This window comes from Equus quagga, chromosome 14, assembly GCF_021613505.1.
Source record: "Equus quagga isolate Etosha38 chromosome 14, UCLA_HA_Equagga_1.0, whole genome shotgun sequence".
Classification (NCBI taxonomy): domain Eukaryota; kingdom Metazoa; phylum Chordata; class Mammalia; order Perissodactyla; family Equidae; genus Equus; species Equus quagga.
Genome location: NC_060280.1, coordinates 84,986,818 through 85,002,172, shown reverse-complemented (window position 1 = coordinate 85,002,172; position 15,355 = coordinate 84,986,818). Strand labels below are relative to the sequence as shown.

Below are 15,355 nucleotides of genomic sequence, written 5' to 3'. Positions count from 1 at the left end.
CTTTCCTGTTCTGCTCCTTAAACTGGCTAACCCAGCCTCGGCCGGGGCGCGCCCGTCCCCGCGGGCCCGGATGCCGTGGCCCTTTTAAACAGGCAGAGCCGTGAGGGGGCCGGTCCTAGGACGAGCCAATGAGAAGCCCCATCCGGCCTCCGCTCCGCCCACCCCATCTCCAGGTCAAAGGCCTACGGTCAGCGGCGCCGCGGGCTGCGCGGTGAGCGGGGGTGGGGGCGCCTTGGCCGGGCTGCGGGTGGGAGCCGCTCCGCTCTGACGCCCCCACCCCTCCAGGTCGGCGGTAGTTGCTCCGCGCGCCCGGCCGCTGCCCACATGGCTCTGAGAGGCGTCTCCGTGCGGCTGCTGAGCCGCAGACCCGGCCTGCGCGCCCTGCGCGCCTGGGGCTCGGCGGCGGCGCAGACCGGTCAGTGCCGGGCCAGGCGGGTGGGGCGGGAGCAGGTGGAGGCGCTGAGACGTTCTCGGGTGACCTTCCCGTCCTGTGTTTGCAGAGAAGGGCGGGAAGACACAGAGCCGACCGGCCAAATGTAAGGCCCCCTCGTCGCGCTGTGCGTCCGCAGTCCTTGTCCAGCTGTCTGTCTGCCCCGGGTGGGTTCTGTCCCGGCGTCCGAGGGCTGCGCGGGCGGGTAGGCAGGGCCGTGGCCAGGTTCAGAGGCGGTGAAGCAGTGAGTTTCCCGGAGGAAGTCGCCTCGTCAGTCCTGTTTGCAGCCCACATTTGTTGGGAGCGAGATGGGGGTGGAGGGGTGGGGCTGAGGATTCCGGGAGAGGAGGGCAAGATGGTCGAGTGGGCAGAGCTGAGTCGAGCCCCGACCCCTGCCCCCTGCCCCAGCCTCGCGTCCGGAGTTTGACTGGAGGGACCCGCTGGTGCTGGAGGAGCAGCTGACAGCGGATGAGATCGCCATCAGGGACACCTTCCGCACCTACTGCCAGGAGCGCCTCATGCCCCGCATCCTGCTGGCCAATCGCAACGAAGGTGCCCAGGCGGGCCGCACCCTCCACCCTGCACTCCAGCCCTGCCTGCATTAGCCGGCCTTTGGGCTCCTCTGTCCCTGGGGTGGGGATCCAGTGGGCTAGAGCTGGGCCTGAACTTGGGCATCTGTCCCTTTGCAGTTTTTCACCGGGAGATCATCTTGGAGATGGGGGAGCTCGGTGTGCTGGGCCCCACCATTAAAGGTAGGGACAAGTCTCTGCATACTCTGCAGCCCCCACTGTGTCCTGGAAAGCCCCTACCTTTCCCTGAGCCTCGGTTTCCCAGTCTGTAAAGTGAGGCTGTTACCCCTCCATCTGAAAGCGGCTGTGGGGATGAAATGAATAAACCCTCAAGCTAGGGCCAGCTTGGTGCCTCGTTGGGCGCCCCTATGTAGCACTCTCTCCGGCCTGAGGACTCACTGGTCCCAGCAGGACAGAGCTTTGGCCCCCATTGCCCCATCTCCCCTCCCCCCACCAGGGCATGGCTGTGCTGGAGTCTCCTCGGTCGCCTATGGGCTGCTGGCCCGAGAGCTGGAACGGGTGGATAGTGGCTACAGGTCGGCGATGAGTGTCCAGTCCTCCCTCGTCATGCACCCTATCTACGCCTACGGCAGCGAGGAGCAGCAGCAGAAGTACCTGCCCCGGCTGGGTGAGCGGCTGCCTGTGGGGCCTGCTCGAAGGAAGACAGTCCCAGCAGTCTAGGGTGGGGCTCTCCCGAGCCTGTCTTCTGTCCCCATCTCAAGGATAGCACCAGTGGCCCTTCAGACCTCCTGCCAGACCCTGAGCTTCACCCCACATCTGACCCTGCCCGTCCCTTCCTAGGTCTCTCTTGACTCTGCCCCTGTCTGAGCACCACCGTCTCCCTCTTGATTTGCTCTCTGTGCTCCCTCAGCCCCACCCAAAGTTCAAAGTCTTCGCTTCCTGCCTGGGTCCATGAGGCCGCGCATGAGCAGGCTCTGCTGACCTTCCCACCTCATCTCTGGCCACTCTCTTGACTGCTCCTCTCCAGCCAGACTCAGCTACTTGGAATTCTCCAAATGTACTGCTGGGCCTTTGCACATCCACTGCTCTTCTCTAAACCTCCTTCTGCCCTTTCACTGCCCTTAAAGACAGCTTGGTTGACTCCTTCCTGCCTCTTGCGGGGCCCCTCCTCATCAGGGCATTGTGACCATGGCCTGGGGAAGACCTGTCCCCTCACCACCTGAGAGTGCCGTGAAGGCAGGGCCGGATCTGCTTGGCCTGGCTCGGTGGAGAGGCTGACAGTGTTCAGTTGGGGGAGGAATGGGGGACAAACAGCCATGACCCTGTCTCGTGCTTGCAGCCAAGGGGGAGCTCCTGGGCTGCTTTGGGCTCACAGAACCCAACCACGGCAGCGACCCTGGCAGCCTGGAGACCAGAGCCCGCCACAACCCCTCAGGCAGGAGCTACACCCTCAATGGAACCAAGACCTGGTGAGGGCCTGACACCTCAGGCGGGTGGCCAGGGGCGGGGGGCGGGGGCCAGACCCCTCACTGCCTGTCCCACCTCCAGGATCACCAACTCACCTGTGGCCGACCTGTTTGTGGTGTGGGCTCGGTGCGAAGACGGCTGCATTCGGGGCTTCCTGCTGGAGAAGGGGATGCGGGGCCTGTCGGCCCCCAAGATCGAGGGCAAGTTCTCCCTCCGGGCCTCGGCCACGGGCCTGATCGTCATGGACGACGTGGAGGTGCCGGAGGAGAACGTGTTGCCCAACGCGTCCGGGCTGGCGGTGAGCAGCGGCCACCTTGGGAACTGGTATCAGGTCACCCGCTGCTTCGCCTTTCTTGGGCAGGCCTCGTGCCGGGAACCAGGCAGACGTGGTCCCTGTGCTTGTGGAGCCCACACAGCGGTGATTCGGAGGCTCTGCCTGGCTCACGGATGTGCAGAAACTGCCCCATTTGGTGACCACCTCATTCGTGCTGGCTCTGCCCAGGACACAGCTGGGCGTCACCCAGCTTAGTCCTTTGGGCAGGTGCATCTTCCTGTCTCCCTACATTGGCCCCTACATGCCGGCCCCCAGCCCGGGTAGCGCTGTGTGCAAACCAAGAGGGAGCAGGCACTGAGCGAGACCTGCTGTGCAGGAGCCTTGGTGCCAGGGCCGCCCTGAGCCCTGTTTAGGCTGACTTGTGTCTGGGTGCCTGGGGAGGGGGCTTGCCCCTACTTTAGAGCTGGTTCTGCACGGGGCCTCTCAGCTCCTCCTGGGGGCCGAGGCCCCTGTCAACTCCACAGGGTCCCTTCGGCTGCCTCAACAACGCCCGCTACGGTATCACCTGGGGCGTGCTTGGAGCCGCCGAGTTCTGTCTGCACACGGCTCGGCAGTACACCCTGGACAGGTGTGTGGGGGCTGCCCTGAGGTCTCCTGGGGGTGGGGCCTCAGGTTGCATCCATTATCCCACCGGGGACTCCCCACCCCCGCCTGCCAGACTGAAATTCCCCTCTGTGAAATGGCTGAGGAAGTGCTTCTAAGCAGGGAGGGGGCCAAGCCCAGGCCAGGCCAGGCCATTTTTGGGGGCCAGGGGCGCTGAGGCAGCTTGGAAGCCTTCCTGGGCCAGGACTGGGGCCTGCTTTCCCCACACTCCCGCACTTACCCTGACCTTGCCTGCCCAGAATCCAGTTTGGCGTCCCATTGGCCAGGAACCAGCTGATTCAGAAGAAGCTGGCGGACATGCTCACTGAGATCACGCTGGGCCTTCACGCCTGCCTGCAGCTCGGCCGATTGAAGGATCAGGACAAGTAGGGGCTGTGTGTGGGGGCGGGGCAGCTGCGTGTGGCAGGAGGACCCTGTGCCCCTCCTGGGCGTGGTGGCAGCTGGCCCTGGGGAGAGAGGTCCTTCCTGCCTGGTGGCCCCCAGGGAGCCGTTCCTTCTGGCGTTGATGGGCCCGGGCCCATCCCTTGTCCCACACTGGAAGCACAGTGTCTGCTGCTGTGACTGTGATGCGGGGAACCCTCTCCCTGGCTGGCTTTGCCAGGGCGCAGGGATGCTGGGAGCCTAGAGTGGGGTCAGTTCTTTGTAACCCAACACTTGTTACACGTCTGTGCCGCTCCCAGGGCCACGCCAGAAATGATCTCCCTGCTGAAGAGGAATAACTGTGGGAAGGCCCTGGACATCGCGCGGCAGGCCCGAGACATGCTAGGGGGGAATGGCATTTCTGATGAGTATCACGTGATCCGGCACGCCATGAACCTGGAGGCCGTGAACACCTATGAAGGTGGGGCCGGATCTCTGGGGTGGGGGTCACAGCAGCCTCACTGTCTGGGGAAGAGAGGCAGTGGGGGGGTGGGGAACAGGCCAAGTTCTACTCCCAGCTGTCACCAACTGGCCGTGTGACATGGGGTAAGTCCCCCCATGTCCCTCATCTGGAGCAGTTCCCACTGGGATGAGGAAGTGAAATGCTCTTGGCCCTCTTCCCCATGATGCTCGGGAGGAGGGGTGTCCCCCAGCCTGCTTATGGCCTCCTTGGGCATGCCCAGAGTGGGGCATGGTGCCCAGCAAGCTGGCAGATGCAGCTCACACAGCAGTCACCACTCCAGCTTACGTTAGGAGAAAAAAGTGAATCATTTGCAGGCTGTGGTGTCTATACCTGCCACCTGGTTATGATTTGATGGGGCCCAGAACCCCTTGCCTCATGGGCGGACAGACGTGGAAAAAGATAACTAAAAAGAAAAAATGTACAATTCAGTGGGAGCCAGGCAGAAATAGAGGGGGATGCAAGAGGAGGCAGGCGCTCCATCTCTTAGGAAGGAAATGGGACCACATTAGGGCTTGAGGGAGATGTAGGAGCTCCCTGGGTAGAGACAGTGAAATAACTTCTGTGTGCTATTCTGGATGGAACATTCCAGAAACAGCAAGAGAAAGGGGTGAGGGTGGGGGTTCCTACAGGTGTGGGAATGACCCTGAGGACAAGCAGAGGGGGCCTTCAGATAGTTTTACACAGGGGAGTGATGGGGTCAGATTTGCATTTTAGGAAGTAGACAGGTTTTTGTTTTTTGTCTTGTGAGGAAGATTGGTGCTGGGCTAACATCTGTGCCAATCTCCCTCTATTTTGTATGTGGGGTGCTGCCACGGCATGGCGGATGAGTGGTGTGTAGGTCCACGCCTGGGATTGGAACCTGCGAACCCTGGGCTGTTGAAGCAGAGTGTGTGACCTTAGCCACCGGGCCAGCCCCCCAGTTACTTTGCTCCATAAAAGGGAGGCTGTAATCTCTGCCTTCCAGCCCTGAAGCTGAGGAGGAGCAAACAAGAGCACTGAGGGCTGTAAAGTGTTCCCCAGATGCACAGGCGGGGGATGTGGGGTGTGCTGGCAGCTTCGGGCCCGGGCCATCAGCTGGGCAGAGCGATTGTCACTGTTTGCTTTCCCGCCCCCCGCCCCCGCCCCCGTGGGTGAGCAAGGGCCTGACGTGTTTCCCGCTCATCAGCTCTCCGCCTCCCTGGGAAGGAAGCATGGCTGGTTGAAAGTCAAACGTTTAATGAACTGTGCGGGGTTGGGGTGGGGGAATCTGTGGGAGGTCTGAAACTGGGCTCATGGTGGAGGCTGGACTCGCTGTAGTTTTGGGTCTGGCACAAGGAGCATTGGGTTTTTTTGGGCCAAGATGCATTACAGAACTCTGAAAAACAATATTCTCAGCCTGGCCCGAACGGTGGCCTCAGAGCCTTCTCTTGGTGGCTGTCACTCAGAGGCGACTGCCAGCCACTGTCAGCATTAGCCATCTTTGTGGGTCTGTTCTTCCTCCGAAGCAGCAGCCTGCAGGGAACATGAGACGGAACTTAGAACTCCACGCCGACTCTGCCTTTCTTCCGTGCAGGCACTCATGACATTCATGCTCTCATCCTCGGAAGGGCCATCACAGGCATCCAGGCGTTCACTGCCAGCAAGTGAGCCCACGGCGCCCGGCCTTCCTGGGAGATACCATGCTCTGTGCCTTAAGGGAGGCGGCAGGGGGAGCCAGTGTGTATGGTGGGAAGCGAGAGACGCTGATTCTCAAATATCCAAACTCCCCTTTTGAATCATTCAAGTGTGCTCCTTAGAAAGAAGATGGGACTCTGTACCGAGCTTCTCAATCCGCTTTTACCCGCGGATGGGAACGGACTCCACTCACCTTGGCGCAGGAGCTTCTCGTGATGAGGGGGCAGGGAGAGGGAAGGCAGGACACGGACCAACTGTGAGACCCACCTGGTGTCTGACCCAGCAAACTCCCCCCACCCACCAGGAGTTCCCTGTGCGCCCCCTTGACCCCCCATCTGGGGGTGAGTGCCTTATGCCGGATGTTGGAGCACAACGAGGGGGAGAGAGAGTAATAAAGGGTCTGTGTGTCTGCCCCGCAGCGCTGGCCTCATTTACTTGTAACCACCGAGAAGTTGTTCCAGTCACAGGAAAAATGAACGCGTGTGGGGGCTGCGAGGCGCTGGGATGTGGCCGGGATCTCCCCCCGCTCCCAGAGACTGGCCCACATCTGAGTCCTGGGCTCTGCTGTAATAACTATACCCAGGTGAGGCACAGCCCGGGGCTCAGGGCTGTGGGCAGAGGGGACTTTGTCCTTTCTGTCACCACGGAGCTGACCACACAGCTGTGGGAAATAGCAAGCCGGCTTTTCAGCTCAGACACACCACGTTACAGGGGCCACAAGCGAGATGGCGAGCACGCCGAGGCCTCTGCGGTGATTGTGGCGGTGTGGGGTTCAGGGCGGGGCGCCGGTGCCAGCGTCCTTGGTTTCTGTCGCCTTCCTTCCCTCTTAGCCGGTTCAACCCTCCCTCCTCCGGTGCGCCCCTCGAGTGTGGTCATACCTCCGGCTGCACGCACAGGTCTTTATACACAGTCTCCACGCTGTGGCACACTTGTTTGAGCTCTGTTTCCAAATGGCTGATCTTTGCCATTTTCTGGGTGAACTCTTGGAGCTTGTCCTGAATGAGCTTGTTGTGGTGATTATAAATCTGATACATCCTCTCCTCCAGCTTCTCAGTCAGGTCCGAAACCTTTTCAAGAATAAGACATGTTCTTGGGAAATCAAACAAGAGACCTCACAATGCCTTTGTTCTAAGTGGCTCTCTAAGATTTCTGTAATTTGTCTTATAAAACTGGTAAAAACAGCTCTAGTGACTGGAGGTGTAATTGCCTCTATGTTAATTTTTTTTTAAAGCAAGATGCAAAATTATGTATATAGTATAAGCTTAACCAGATTAGGAAGAAGGTACACACCAGAGACTAGAAGAAAACATGCAACAAAGTGGCCTCTGGTGGTGGGATGGTAGGAATGTTTTTATATATTTTCTGCTAATGTTACGCTTTTCTCTATTTCTATGCTGTACCAGGGTGTGTACTGGTAGGGCCGGGGAGAGGGAGAAGTCAGTCTGTCATTGAAATGACGTGTGGAATCCAGCTGTCCCACTCACAGGGTCCATTATGCCTTCTGAAGCATCGGGGACAATCGTTAATGTGGGGCCTGAACATGACATCAGACTTTGTTAGACAGAAGCCCCAGCCATGTCGAGGAGCCTACTTTCCCATCACAGACCATTCGACATCCAGGGGAGAAGTGGGTGTGATAACACTGGCTTTGCCTCCACCCCTGCTCCACAGCCATTGGCCCTGGCGTGAAATAAGAGGGCTGGGCTGCGGTGCAGATGGACCTTGGCTCCTCATCCTGGCTCTCAGTCGGGCAATTACTTCCGAACCTTACTTTTCCCATCTATAAAATGGGTCCAGTCTCTGCAGGATCGTTGTAAGGGGAAAATGAGGTCCTGTACGCAAGTCGCTTAGCATCGGGGAACCTAACAGATACTCAGCAGGGGTTCATTCCCTCCCCTTTCACCTTTTACATAAGGACACCCCCTCCCCTGCTGGGGCTTCACAGTGTTGGGGGGGACCTGTCACCTTGATCTTGAGGCTGTCCCTGAAGTTGGTCATGAGTGCATGGTCCTTCTGCCTGCTCTCGTTGATGTTTTCAATCAGCTCCTGGGCCCTCTTCTTCAGGATGTCAATGCTCGAGTCCAGAGAGGAAAAGTAGGGTCCTGACTTCTCTTCCAGCATCAGCAGTGGGCGGTTGGCACTGGAGGTGGCGACAGAGGGGCTAGAGACCTGACTTCTGAAAGTACAGGAAAGTGAGGTCAGCGCCAGACACCCCGAGAGCGCTGCCCTGAACCAGCTGTCTGCTGGGGGCACAACCGAGGCGATACTCAGTTAGTTCATTCACACCCCACCCTGAGGGGCAGTGCTGGCACCCCCATTTTATAACTGAGAAAACAGACCCAGAGGCACACACAAAATGTGCCCACAGTTCCACAAGGAGACCTGCCCAACTCCAGAACCCACAGCCGTTTTATTACACCAATGTGCTGCTTTGAGACAGTGTCAATGACACCATTTATAAACATATAGATGCTTCTGAGGTGGACCTTCCTGTCACCAGCCTGCTGCATCCCTTTCCTTCGCTCTCTGTCCCTGCTGGGTGGTGCCCGCAGCGCGCAGACCACCTAGGGCCAGTGTAGCTGCATGCCTCTGCTCCACCAGGTGAGGTGGCCTGTCAAGAGTTAGCTATGTTAAAAAAAAATTTTTAAACACACAAAAGTTACATTTGTCCTACACTATATGTGTGACTATAATCATGTAATTGAATTAAATATCAGGTTAGCCAGTGAAATGGCAAAGAAATGACAGCTGGCTAATAAAGCAAAATTGAATGAATAAAGGTAAGTCTAATAAGACATAACTATTAAATCTGGTATGGGGGAGACAACTATAGATTTAGGCAAAGATGGTGAAAATCTAGGATTCTGCACACAGATCGCCTTGTCAGGCTATAAGTTTTTGCTCTGCTCTAAAAACACAAAACTGGAAATTGTGGGTAATGCATTATGAATGAGGTTTATGCCAAAAAGAAGTTGCAATCTGATCAGCAGACCCACTTGTGTTTTATTTTAAGATGGAATGTTTAAGGTAAGCTTTATTTTATTTTATTTTTTGGCTGTTTCTCTGTGCTGTCTGATCTGTAAGCACTTCCCAGCTGCCAGACACTGTGCTAGGATCCCCGGCCAGTCTGTGGCAGAGCTGGGGGTGGCACCCAGCTGGCCTGACTCCCAGCCCGTGTCCTGTTTCCCCCTGCGTCCTCAGTTTCATCCTCATCCTCTGAGGTCCTTCCAGCTCTGAACGGCTGAGACTCAGAGGTGTCAACGCAGTGGTTCCTGAGCACACCAGCGCACACACAACAGTAAAGTCTGCCGTGACTGCAAGCCAGGCACTGATTACTTAGAAAATTCTATCTTGCTTTTGGATGCTTTGTCCATAAAATTATTTTTCTTGGCTTTCTCCCGACTGCCTGAGCTCTTCCTCCAGCTTGGGATGCAAGCACAGAACCTCCGCGCTCCAGGGCCTGGGGGCTGGAGCTTTCATCTGCACAGAGTTCTCGGGAGCCCTCAGTGTATTCCTGACCAGCTCTTCCCTCGGGGCCTTTCTGCTTGCTCTCTCACTCGACCTGTGAGAGCCAGCCCAGGCCACTGCCTCCTCTGAGAAGCCACCGATGTGCTTGTCACTGTTCACATCCCTATCTCCCCAGGGGGCTGTGTCCCATTTATCTCCACATTCCCAGCACCTAGCACATAGCAAGCCCTCCACTGTTTGTTGAATGAATGAAGGACACCTTCTCTCCCATCTATTCCTCCCTCCTCTGGCTTCACACAAAGCACGAAAATTCATCTGCCTCCAAGGCAGGATGCTGTGTCCAATGCCTCTGACTGACACAGGTGTTATAGCAAAGACTCCTATCAGCCAGCAAACGACAGACCAGCCAAAGACTCCCTGAGCATTCTCGTAAAAAGATGTTTTGCTGTCTCCAGTACCTGCCCCTAATGGGAAGAGTAAAAGAGGTGCGTGGAATATATGAATGAGTGGCTAGCCAGGCCTTTCATTACCAGCCACACTTCCACGACCCCCAAACTTATCATCCCCAGCCCACGCCTCTCTCCTAAGCTCCCAAAGGCGTACCCAACGGTATCTGGGCCCTCTGCACATGGCTGTCCCAGAGGCATCTCAACTCTGCATCTGCACACCAACATGGTCATCTTCCCCCATCCAACCTCATCCTCCCTCTCTGCTCAGTGAATGACACCAAAAGCCACGCGGTTCCCAAACCAGAAACTTAGCAGTCAGCTTGGAGCCCGGCTTCTCCCTGTCCCTCCATATCCTCTCATGAAATCTTAACCTCTCTCAAATCGATCTTGACCTCCCCACCTAACCCTTTGCGACCTCAGGCCTCTCATTTCTCACCTGGGCCCTAGTGACCTGAGAACTACAATCTGACATCCCACTCCTGCTCCACAGCCCACGAGAGCCCGCGCCAGCCGCAGGATCAAGTGAATTTCCCAGCAGCACACAAGGCCTTCCAGGGCCCTGGCCTCCACCTTCTCTTTCCACCCTCCGCTCCCAGCAATTTGGAACCTTCCAGGATTTCACCAAGCCCATCAGCCTTTGGCTGAAATGACTTTCCCTTTCTGCCCACTTCACGAGGCCACCTTCAGAGCTTCGGCCAGGGCACCCCCACCACACCTTCGCTTACTAATTGCAGTGCTGCCAGGGTTTACACCCGTTGGCTCCCTGCAGGGCATGCACACTCAGGGTGGGGACTGCCTTCTACCCATCCCACAGGCGGCACAGATGCTCTCCCAACACCTAAGTCAGTGAACTGCTGCCGCAGCCCACTGTAACCTTCCTGCTCGCCAGCCTCCTTGTACCCACCGCTGCCTCGTTGACAGTGGAAGCAGCATGAAATTAAAGTCAGTGCTATAACCAGGTGCTTCTTTTGTGTACTTGCTCACAACCTGCTTGAGCTGCTACGGGTTCAAAGCCGCTCCTCTCCCAGGCTCGAGGGATGAGGCTGGAACGGGGCTTCATGGCAGCTATGCAAATGGTGAAAAATCACTTGAATTCAGCTCATTCAAATTTCGTCATGGGACAAGGGCCCACCTCAGATGTCTGCAGAGAGCCTCTTGAATTTTTCCAACCTCTCCTTTGGGGATTTATTCCTTTCCATTTCATTTTTCTTAATACTCAGCAGCTGCATATTAATCAGGATGCTAATGAATCACAGGCTTCCCTGGGCCTGCATTCACCAATTAACTTTAACAAACAAAACACACAGTGTCCTCTCCGCTGGCTTCCCGGTTCCGGGCCTGCTTCTGTTGCCGAACCCTGGATGTAGGCCAGGGAATGGAAGTCGGTCCAACACAGCAGGCCGGTGTGCTCGGCCTGCTCAGGGGTCAGGCAGTGGGGGCCGGGGTAGGGGCTGTGAACACATCACTGCACTCATCTATTACGGTCTGTGCTTCTGAGGAGTCCCTAATTTGGCTGCGAGGATTAGGACAGTGTTCCCGAGCAGGGCCCAGGCTGGCAGGGGGCCCAGGAGCGGCAGAGGAAATGGGTCTAAGCGAAGAGACCATCTGTTCGCTCCAGGTAAAGCTGTGATTGGCAGGCATGCGAGCCAGAGCCACCCGCCGGTGGGGCCCTCCCTCCACAGCCTCTAACGGATATACAAGTAAACAATCCGCCAGCCACTTATGACCACCGCAGGCAGCAGTCCCGGGAGGGGAGGCAAGCTAATCAAATATTCGAGGAGGAACACAACAGAATCCTTGGCGCTTGGGCAAAACGATGTCTGGCTGAAGTACAGGCAGGAAGGGGGAAGGCTGGAACCGGAGCTGCCGAGCCCCTTCCTCACCCTCTGCTTCTCTCTCCCGAAATGTGTTCACATTTTAATCATGTCGCTGAGTGTCTGCCACTGGATCTATTAACTGGCCCTTGCACTGGTTCTGATCCATCTGTTTTTCGGCCCAAAGCTCTTGTGGAACTCCTTAAAGTCTCTAAATGATTTGCGATTGTCTGTATCTCTTCACCACTTAGATCTGGGTCTCAAGATGCTATTTGCAGGAAGATGTTATCCAGCAAACGTCTTCAGTCATTTCCTTCTTTTTTCTGGTCTCCAACTGAGGGCACACACCTGGAAACCATCCCTCCTGGTGGCCTGCTTTACAACCGAGGAATGTGGGAGGTCGGGGAAGCTGGCTTTATGCCCGGAGTCCTCAGGGCCCTGTCCCGAGGTGAGCTCATTCACCCCACAGCTGCCACTCAAACAGTGACTCCCACAATGCCATCTCCAGCCCCTTGCTCCACCCTGACTCCTGGGTCAGAAAGTCCTACTGTACCCTGGACACGTTCATGTGCATGTCCCCGGCCACTTCAAACTCAACAAGGGCAAAATGAACCTTGTGCCCTCACCTCCGCCAGCGAAACCACCACCTACTGGAAACCACCCCAAGCCAGAAAGCAGGGAGCAGTGGTGTGCTGGTGAGCATTTAGCAACTGGCTCTCTGTGAGGGAGAAAAAAAGCCCTGATTTGCAGTGTTTGCCAATTTCCATGATCCAAGACTCCCACAAAAGCCAATTTCAAGCTTCCAACATGAAGCCGCTAACTGGCCGGCTGGGAAGAGAGGTATACGACTGGCTCTCGTGCGCTGGCAGGAGCCAGCTGCAGCACACCACAGCAGACCAGCAGCCAGGGTAGCCCCGCTCTCCATCACAGTGCCTGCCCCGCCGGCCCTCTCACTGTCTTGTGAGCACACCGGCCAGGAGTCGTCCTCGGCTTGCCTGCGTCCTCATGCCGCACTAACTGGCCCCTACCCCACAGAGCGGCTCTCCACCTGCCCTGATGGATGCCACGCCCCCAGGAGCCCCCACCTGATCTCCGCACATCCACTCATGCCCCCTCCCACCGACACAAAGCAGCAACCTGAACATGTCACTGTCTGACTCGGCAATTCCCCTCCTAGGTATCCACAAGAGGAATGAAAACGTACGTCCACACCTAAACTCGCACGTGGATGTTCACAGCAGTATTACTCACAATGGCCAAAAAGCGGAAACAAGTCACATGGCCATCGACAGATGAAAAGATGAATAACATGTGGTGGGGCTATACTGCGGAATATTACTCAGCCACACAGGGGAACGAAGTCGAGACATGTGACAACGTGGTGAACCCTGAAGACTGAGGCTCAGGGCAAGAAGCATGGCGTGCCAAGTGGTGCCATGTCCGCACCCGGGATCCGAACCGGCGAACCCCCGGCTACCAAAGTAGAACGTGCACACTTAACCACTGTGCCACCGGGCTGGCCCCCAGCTGTGGTTTCTTACAAGACTACACGCACTCTTAGACACCATCCAGCAGTCGTGCCCCTTGGTATCTGCCTATAGGAGCTGAAAACGGACACCCACATGGAAAGCTGCCATGAATGTTTATGCAGCTTTATTCATGACTGCCAAAACGGGGAAGCAACCAAGACAAGCCTCAGCAGGTGGGTCGATGAATAAACTGTGGTCCATCCCGACAAAGGAGTATTACTCAGCGCTAAAAAGAAATGAGCGATCCGCCATGGAAAGACGTGGAGGGACCCTAAGTGCAGATCACGGGTGAAAGTCAGCTCCGAGGGGGCAGGACTTCTGCTCTGCTCCCGGCAGTGTCCCCAGCGTCTGAAACAGAGCCTGGCCAGACCCTCAATAAGCTGTTGGTGAAGAAGCAAATGTGCACGACAGAAACTTTTGGGGGGTCACTCCAAACGCTGCTCTTTCTCTGCAACATCTGATCCACGAGCAGTTTCTGTCAGTTGTGGCTCCGCACATCCATGCAGACTCTCACCGGCTCCACAGACCCACCCAGCGTCAGAGCCGCTCCGCACGCAGGGGGTCCAGGCCAGCTGCTGCCCCAGCCCTCTACTCCTCCCACTCCTACCCGCTGCTCCCACTGCTCCCTGTTGCCCCAGCCCTCTGCTCCTCCCACTCCTACCCGCTGCTCCCACTCCTCCCTGCTTCCCCAGCCCTCTGCTGCTCCCACTCCTCCTTGCTGCTCAGACTTCTCCCTGCTTCCCCAGCCCGCTGCTGCTCCCACTCCTCCCCGCCGCTGCGACTCCTCCCTGCTGCCCCGGCCCCCTGCTCATCCGACTCCTCCCTGCAGCTCTGACTCCTCCCTGCTGCCCCAGCCCCCTGCTGCCCCGACTCCCGCACGCAGCCAGAGGCGCTCTCAGCGCTGCAGTCCGGCCCGCGCTCCGTGAGGGGCTCTGCAGGGGCAGGCAGACAGCGCGGCGGCGGCCCAGGGGAGCCTTCTCGCCCGCTCCACCCTCCCGGGGCACCGCTCACCCCGAGCCCCGGCGCCCGTCCGTCCCACCGGCTCCTTCCCGCTCGAGCTGCTCCGGCACGGTGCTCCCTGTCCTCGCGGCTCCCCTGACCTCCGCCCCCAGGGGCCACCTGCCGCTCTCGCCGTTTTCCCGGCGCACGTCGCGCCCCCAACGCCCGCGGGGCCGCCGTTCAGGTTGTCTCTCCCCCAAGAGCGTCGGCTCCAGCCGTGTCCCCGCGCTCCGAGCCGCCCGGCCACGCGAGATGCCCCGGGACGCGGAGCCGGCGGGCTCCGGGGAGACGCTCACCTGGGCTCGCGGCCGGCCTCCTCCTCGCGGCCCTCCTCGGCCTGCGGCGGCTCCCGGCTCTCCACGCTCGGCCGCGGCTCCCGCTCCGGGCCCTCGGCGGGCGGCGCGTCCACCTGCGGCACAGCCAGCGCCTCAGAGGCCGCGGAGGCTGGGCCGCCCCGGGGGCTAGGGCCGGGGGCCAGGGTGGGGGCCGGGGCGCCGGGGACCGGGATGGGGACCGGGGCGCCGGGGACCAGGATGGGGGCAGGGGCGCCAGGGACCCGGGCCGTGCTGCTAACGGCTCGAGGCCCTGGAGCAAGAAGGGGCAGGAGACCAGGAAGGAACGGCACGGGGCGGCGCAGGCTCTGAGCCGCGCTTTCCGCGGCCCGCCACGCGCCAGGCGCGGGGGTCTGTCCCTTGGGCCCCGCCATCAGCGCGTCCTTCACGCCGCCGGCTGTCAGTCAGGGCCCGACGGTCAGTCAGGAAATCGGAGCCCAACGGGGCGAGGGGAGGCCCCGGGGGCAGGGGACAAGCGGGTGAGCCGGGAAGCCCGAGATCCCGGCCGTTCCCCGCCCGTCCGCCCGACCGCCGCCCGCGCGAAGAAAACCAGCGCCGCCTACTCCCTGTCGCTCCATCTCGTCTTTTCCCGCCTTCTCATTCGCGCCCTCTGCGCACGCGCCGCCCTGCCCCGCCCGCGGCGCGCCCCGCCCCCGCGCACGTGCTGCGGCGCGCCCCCCGGCCCCGCCTCTCTCTGGAAACATGCGCGCGCGGCGGGGCGGGGCCGGCCGTTAAGCGGCGGTTGGCCGCCGCAGGGGCTGCGCGCGCAGTCGGCGCCGTCCCGGAAGAGGGGCGGTCTCTGTTCGCGGGTGGGCGCGTGCGTGCGACTCCCCCGTCCCACGTGGGTGGGGGCGGCTAGCTGTC

General features: G+C 59.0%; 2 protein-coding genes across 2 annotated transcripts; one reads left to right on the top strand and one right to left on the bottom strand.

Annotated features, from left to right (window-relative positions):
- Positions 1–194: 194 nt before the first annotated feature.
- GCDH (glutaryl-CoA dehydrogenase) lies at positions 195–6,318 on the top strand. Its single transcript, XM_046637825.1, has 11 exons — positions 195–415; positions 501–536; positions 839–982; positions 1,120–1,182; positions 1,457–1,627; positions 2,300–2,429; positions 2,509–2,725; positions 3,226–3,329; positions 3,604–3,729; positions 4,045–4,205; positions 5,800–6,318. The coding sequence occupies exons 1-11, from the start codon at positions 325–327 to the stop codon at positions 5,871–5,873; spliced, it is 1,317 nt and encodes a 438-aa protein (XP_046493781.1). The 5' UTR covers positions 195–324; the 3' UTR covers positions 5,874–6,318.
- Positions 6,319–6,468: 150 nt separating this feature from the next.
- SYCE2 (synaptonemal complex central element protein 2) lies at positions 6,469–14,865 on the bottom strand. Its single transcript, XM_046638282.1, has 3 exons — positions 14,456–14,865; positions 7,866–8,076; positions 6,469–6,967 (listed from the first exon to the last, which is right to left on the bottom strand). Exons 1-3 carry the CDS (start codon positions 14,863–14,865, stop codon positions 6,773–6,775), a joined length of 816 nt encoding a protein of 271 aa, XP_046494238.1. The 3' UTR covers positions 6,469–6,772.
- Between the last annotated feature and the right edge of the window lie 490 nt (positions 14,866–15,355).

What these genes read in the sequence shown, in the direction of transcription:
- SYCE2 (XM_046638282.1), bottom strand. Translation starts at nt 14,865, where the DNA reads ATGGCGGGGCCCAAGGGACAGACCCCCGCGCCTGGCGCGTGGCGGGCC. An exon ending in GAGGCCGGCCGCGAGCCCAG is followed by an intron (nt 8,077 to 14,455) that starts GTGAGCGTCTCC and finishes CTGTACTTTCAG; the next exon opens with AAGTCAGGTCTCTAGCCCCT. An exon ending in GGGACAGCCTCAAGATCAAG is followed by an intron (nt 6,968 to 7,865) that starts GTGACAGGTCCC and finishes ATTCTTGAAAAG; the next exon opens with GTTTCGGACCTGACTGAGAA.
- GCDH (XM_046637825.1), top strand. Translation starts at nt 325, where the DNA reads ATGGCTCTGAGAGGCGTCTCCGTGCGGCTGCTGAGCCGCAGACCCGGC. An exon ending in GCTGGCCAATCGCAACGAAG is followed by an intron (nt 983 to 1,119) that starts GTGCCCAGGCGG and finishes GTCCCTTTGCAG; the next exon opens with TTTTTCACCGGGAGATCATC. An exon ending in GGCCGTGAACACCTATGAAG is followed by an intron (nt 4,206 to 5,799) that starts GTGGGGCCGGAT and finishes TCTTCCGTGCAG; the next exon opens with GCACTCATGACATTCATGCT.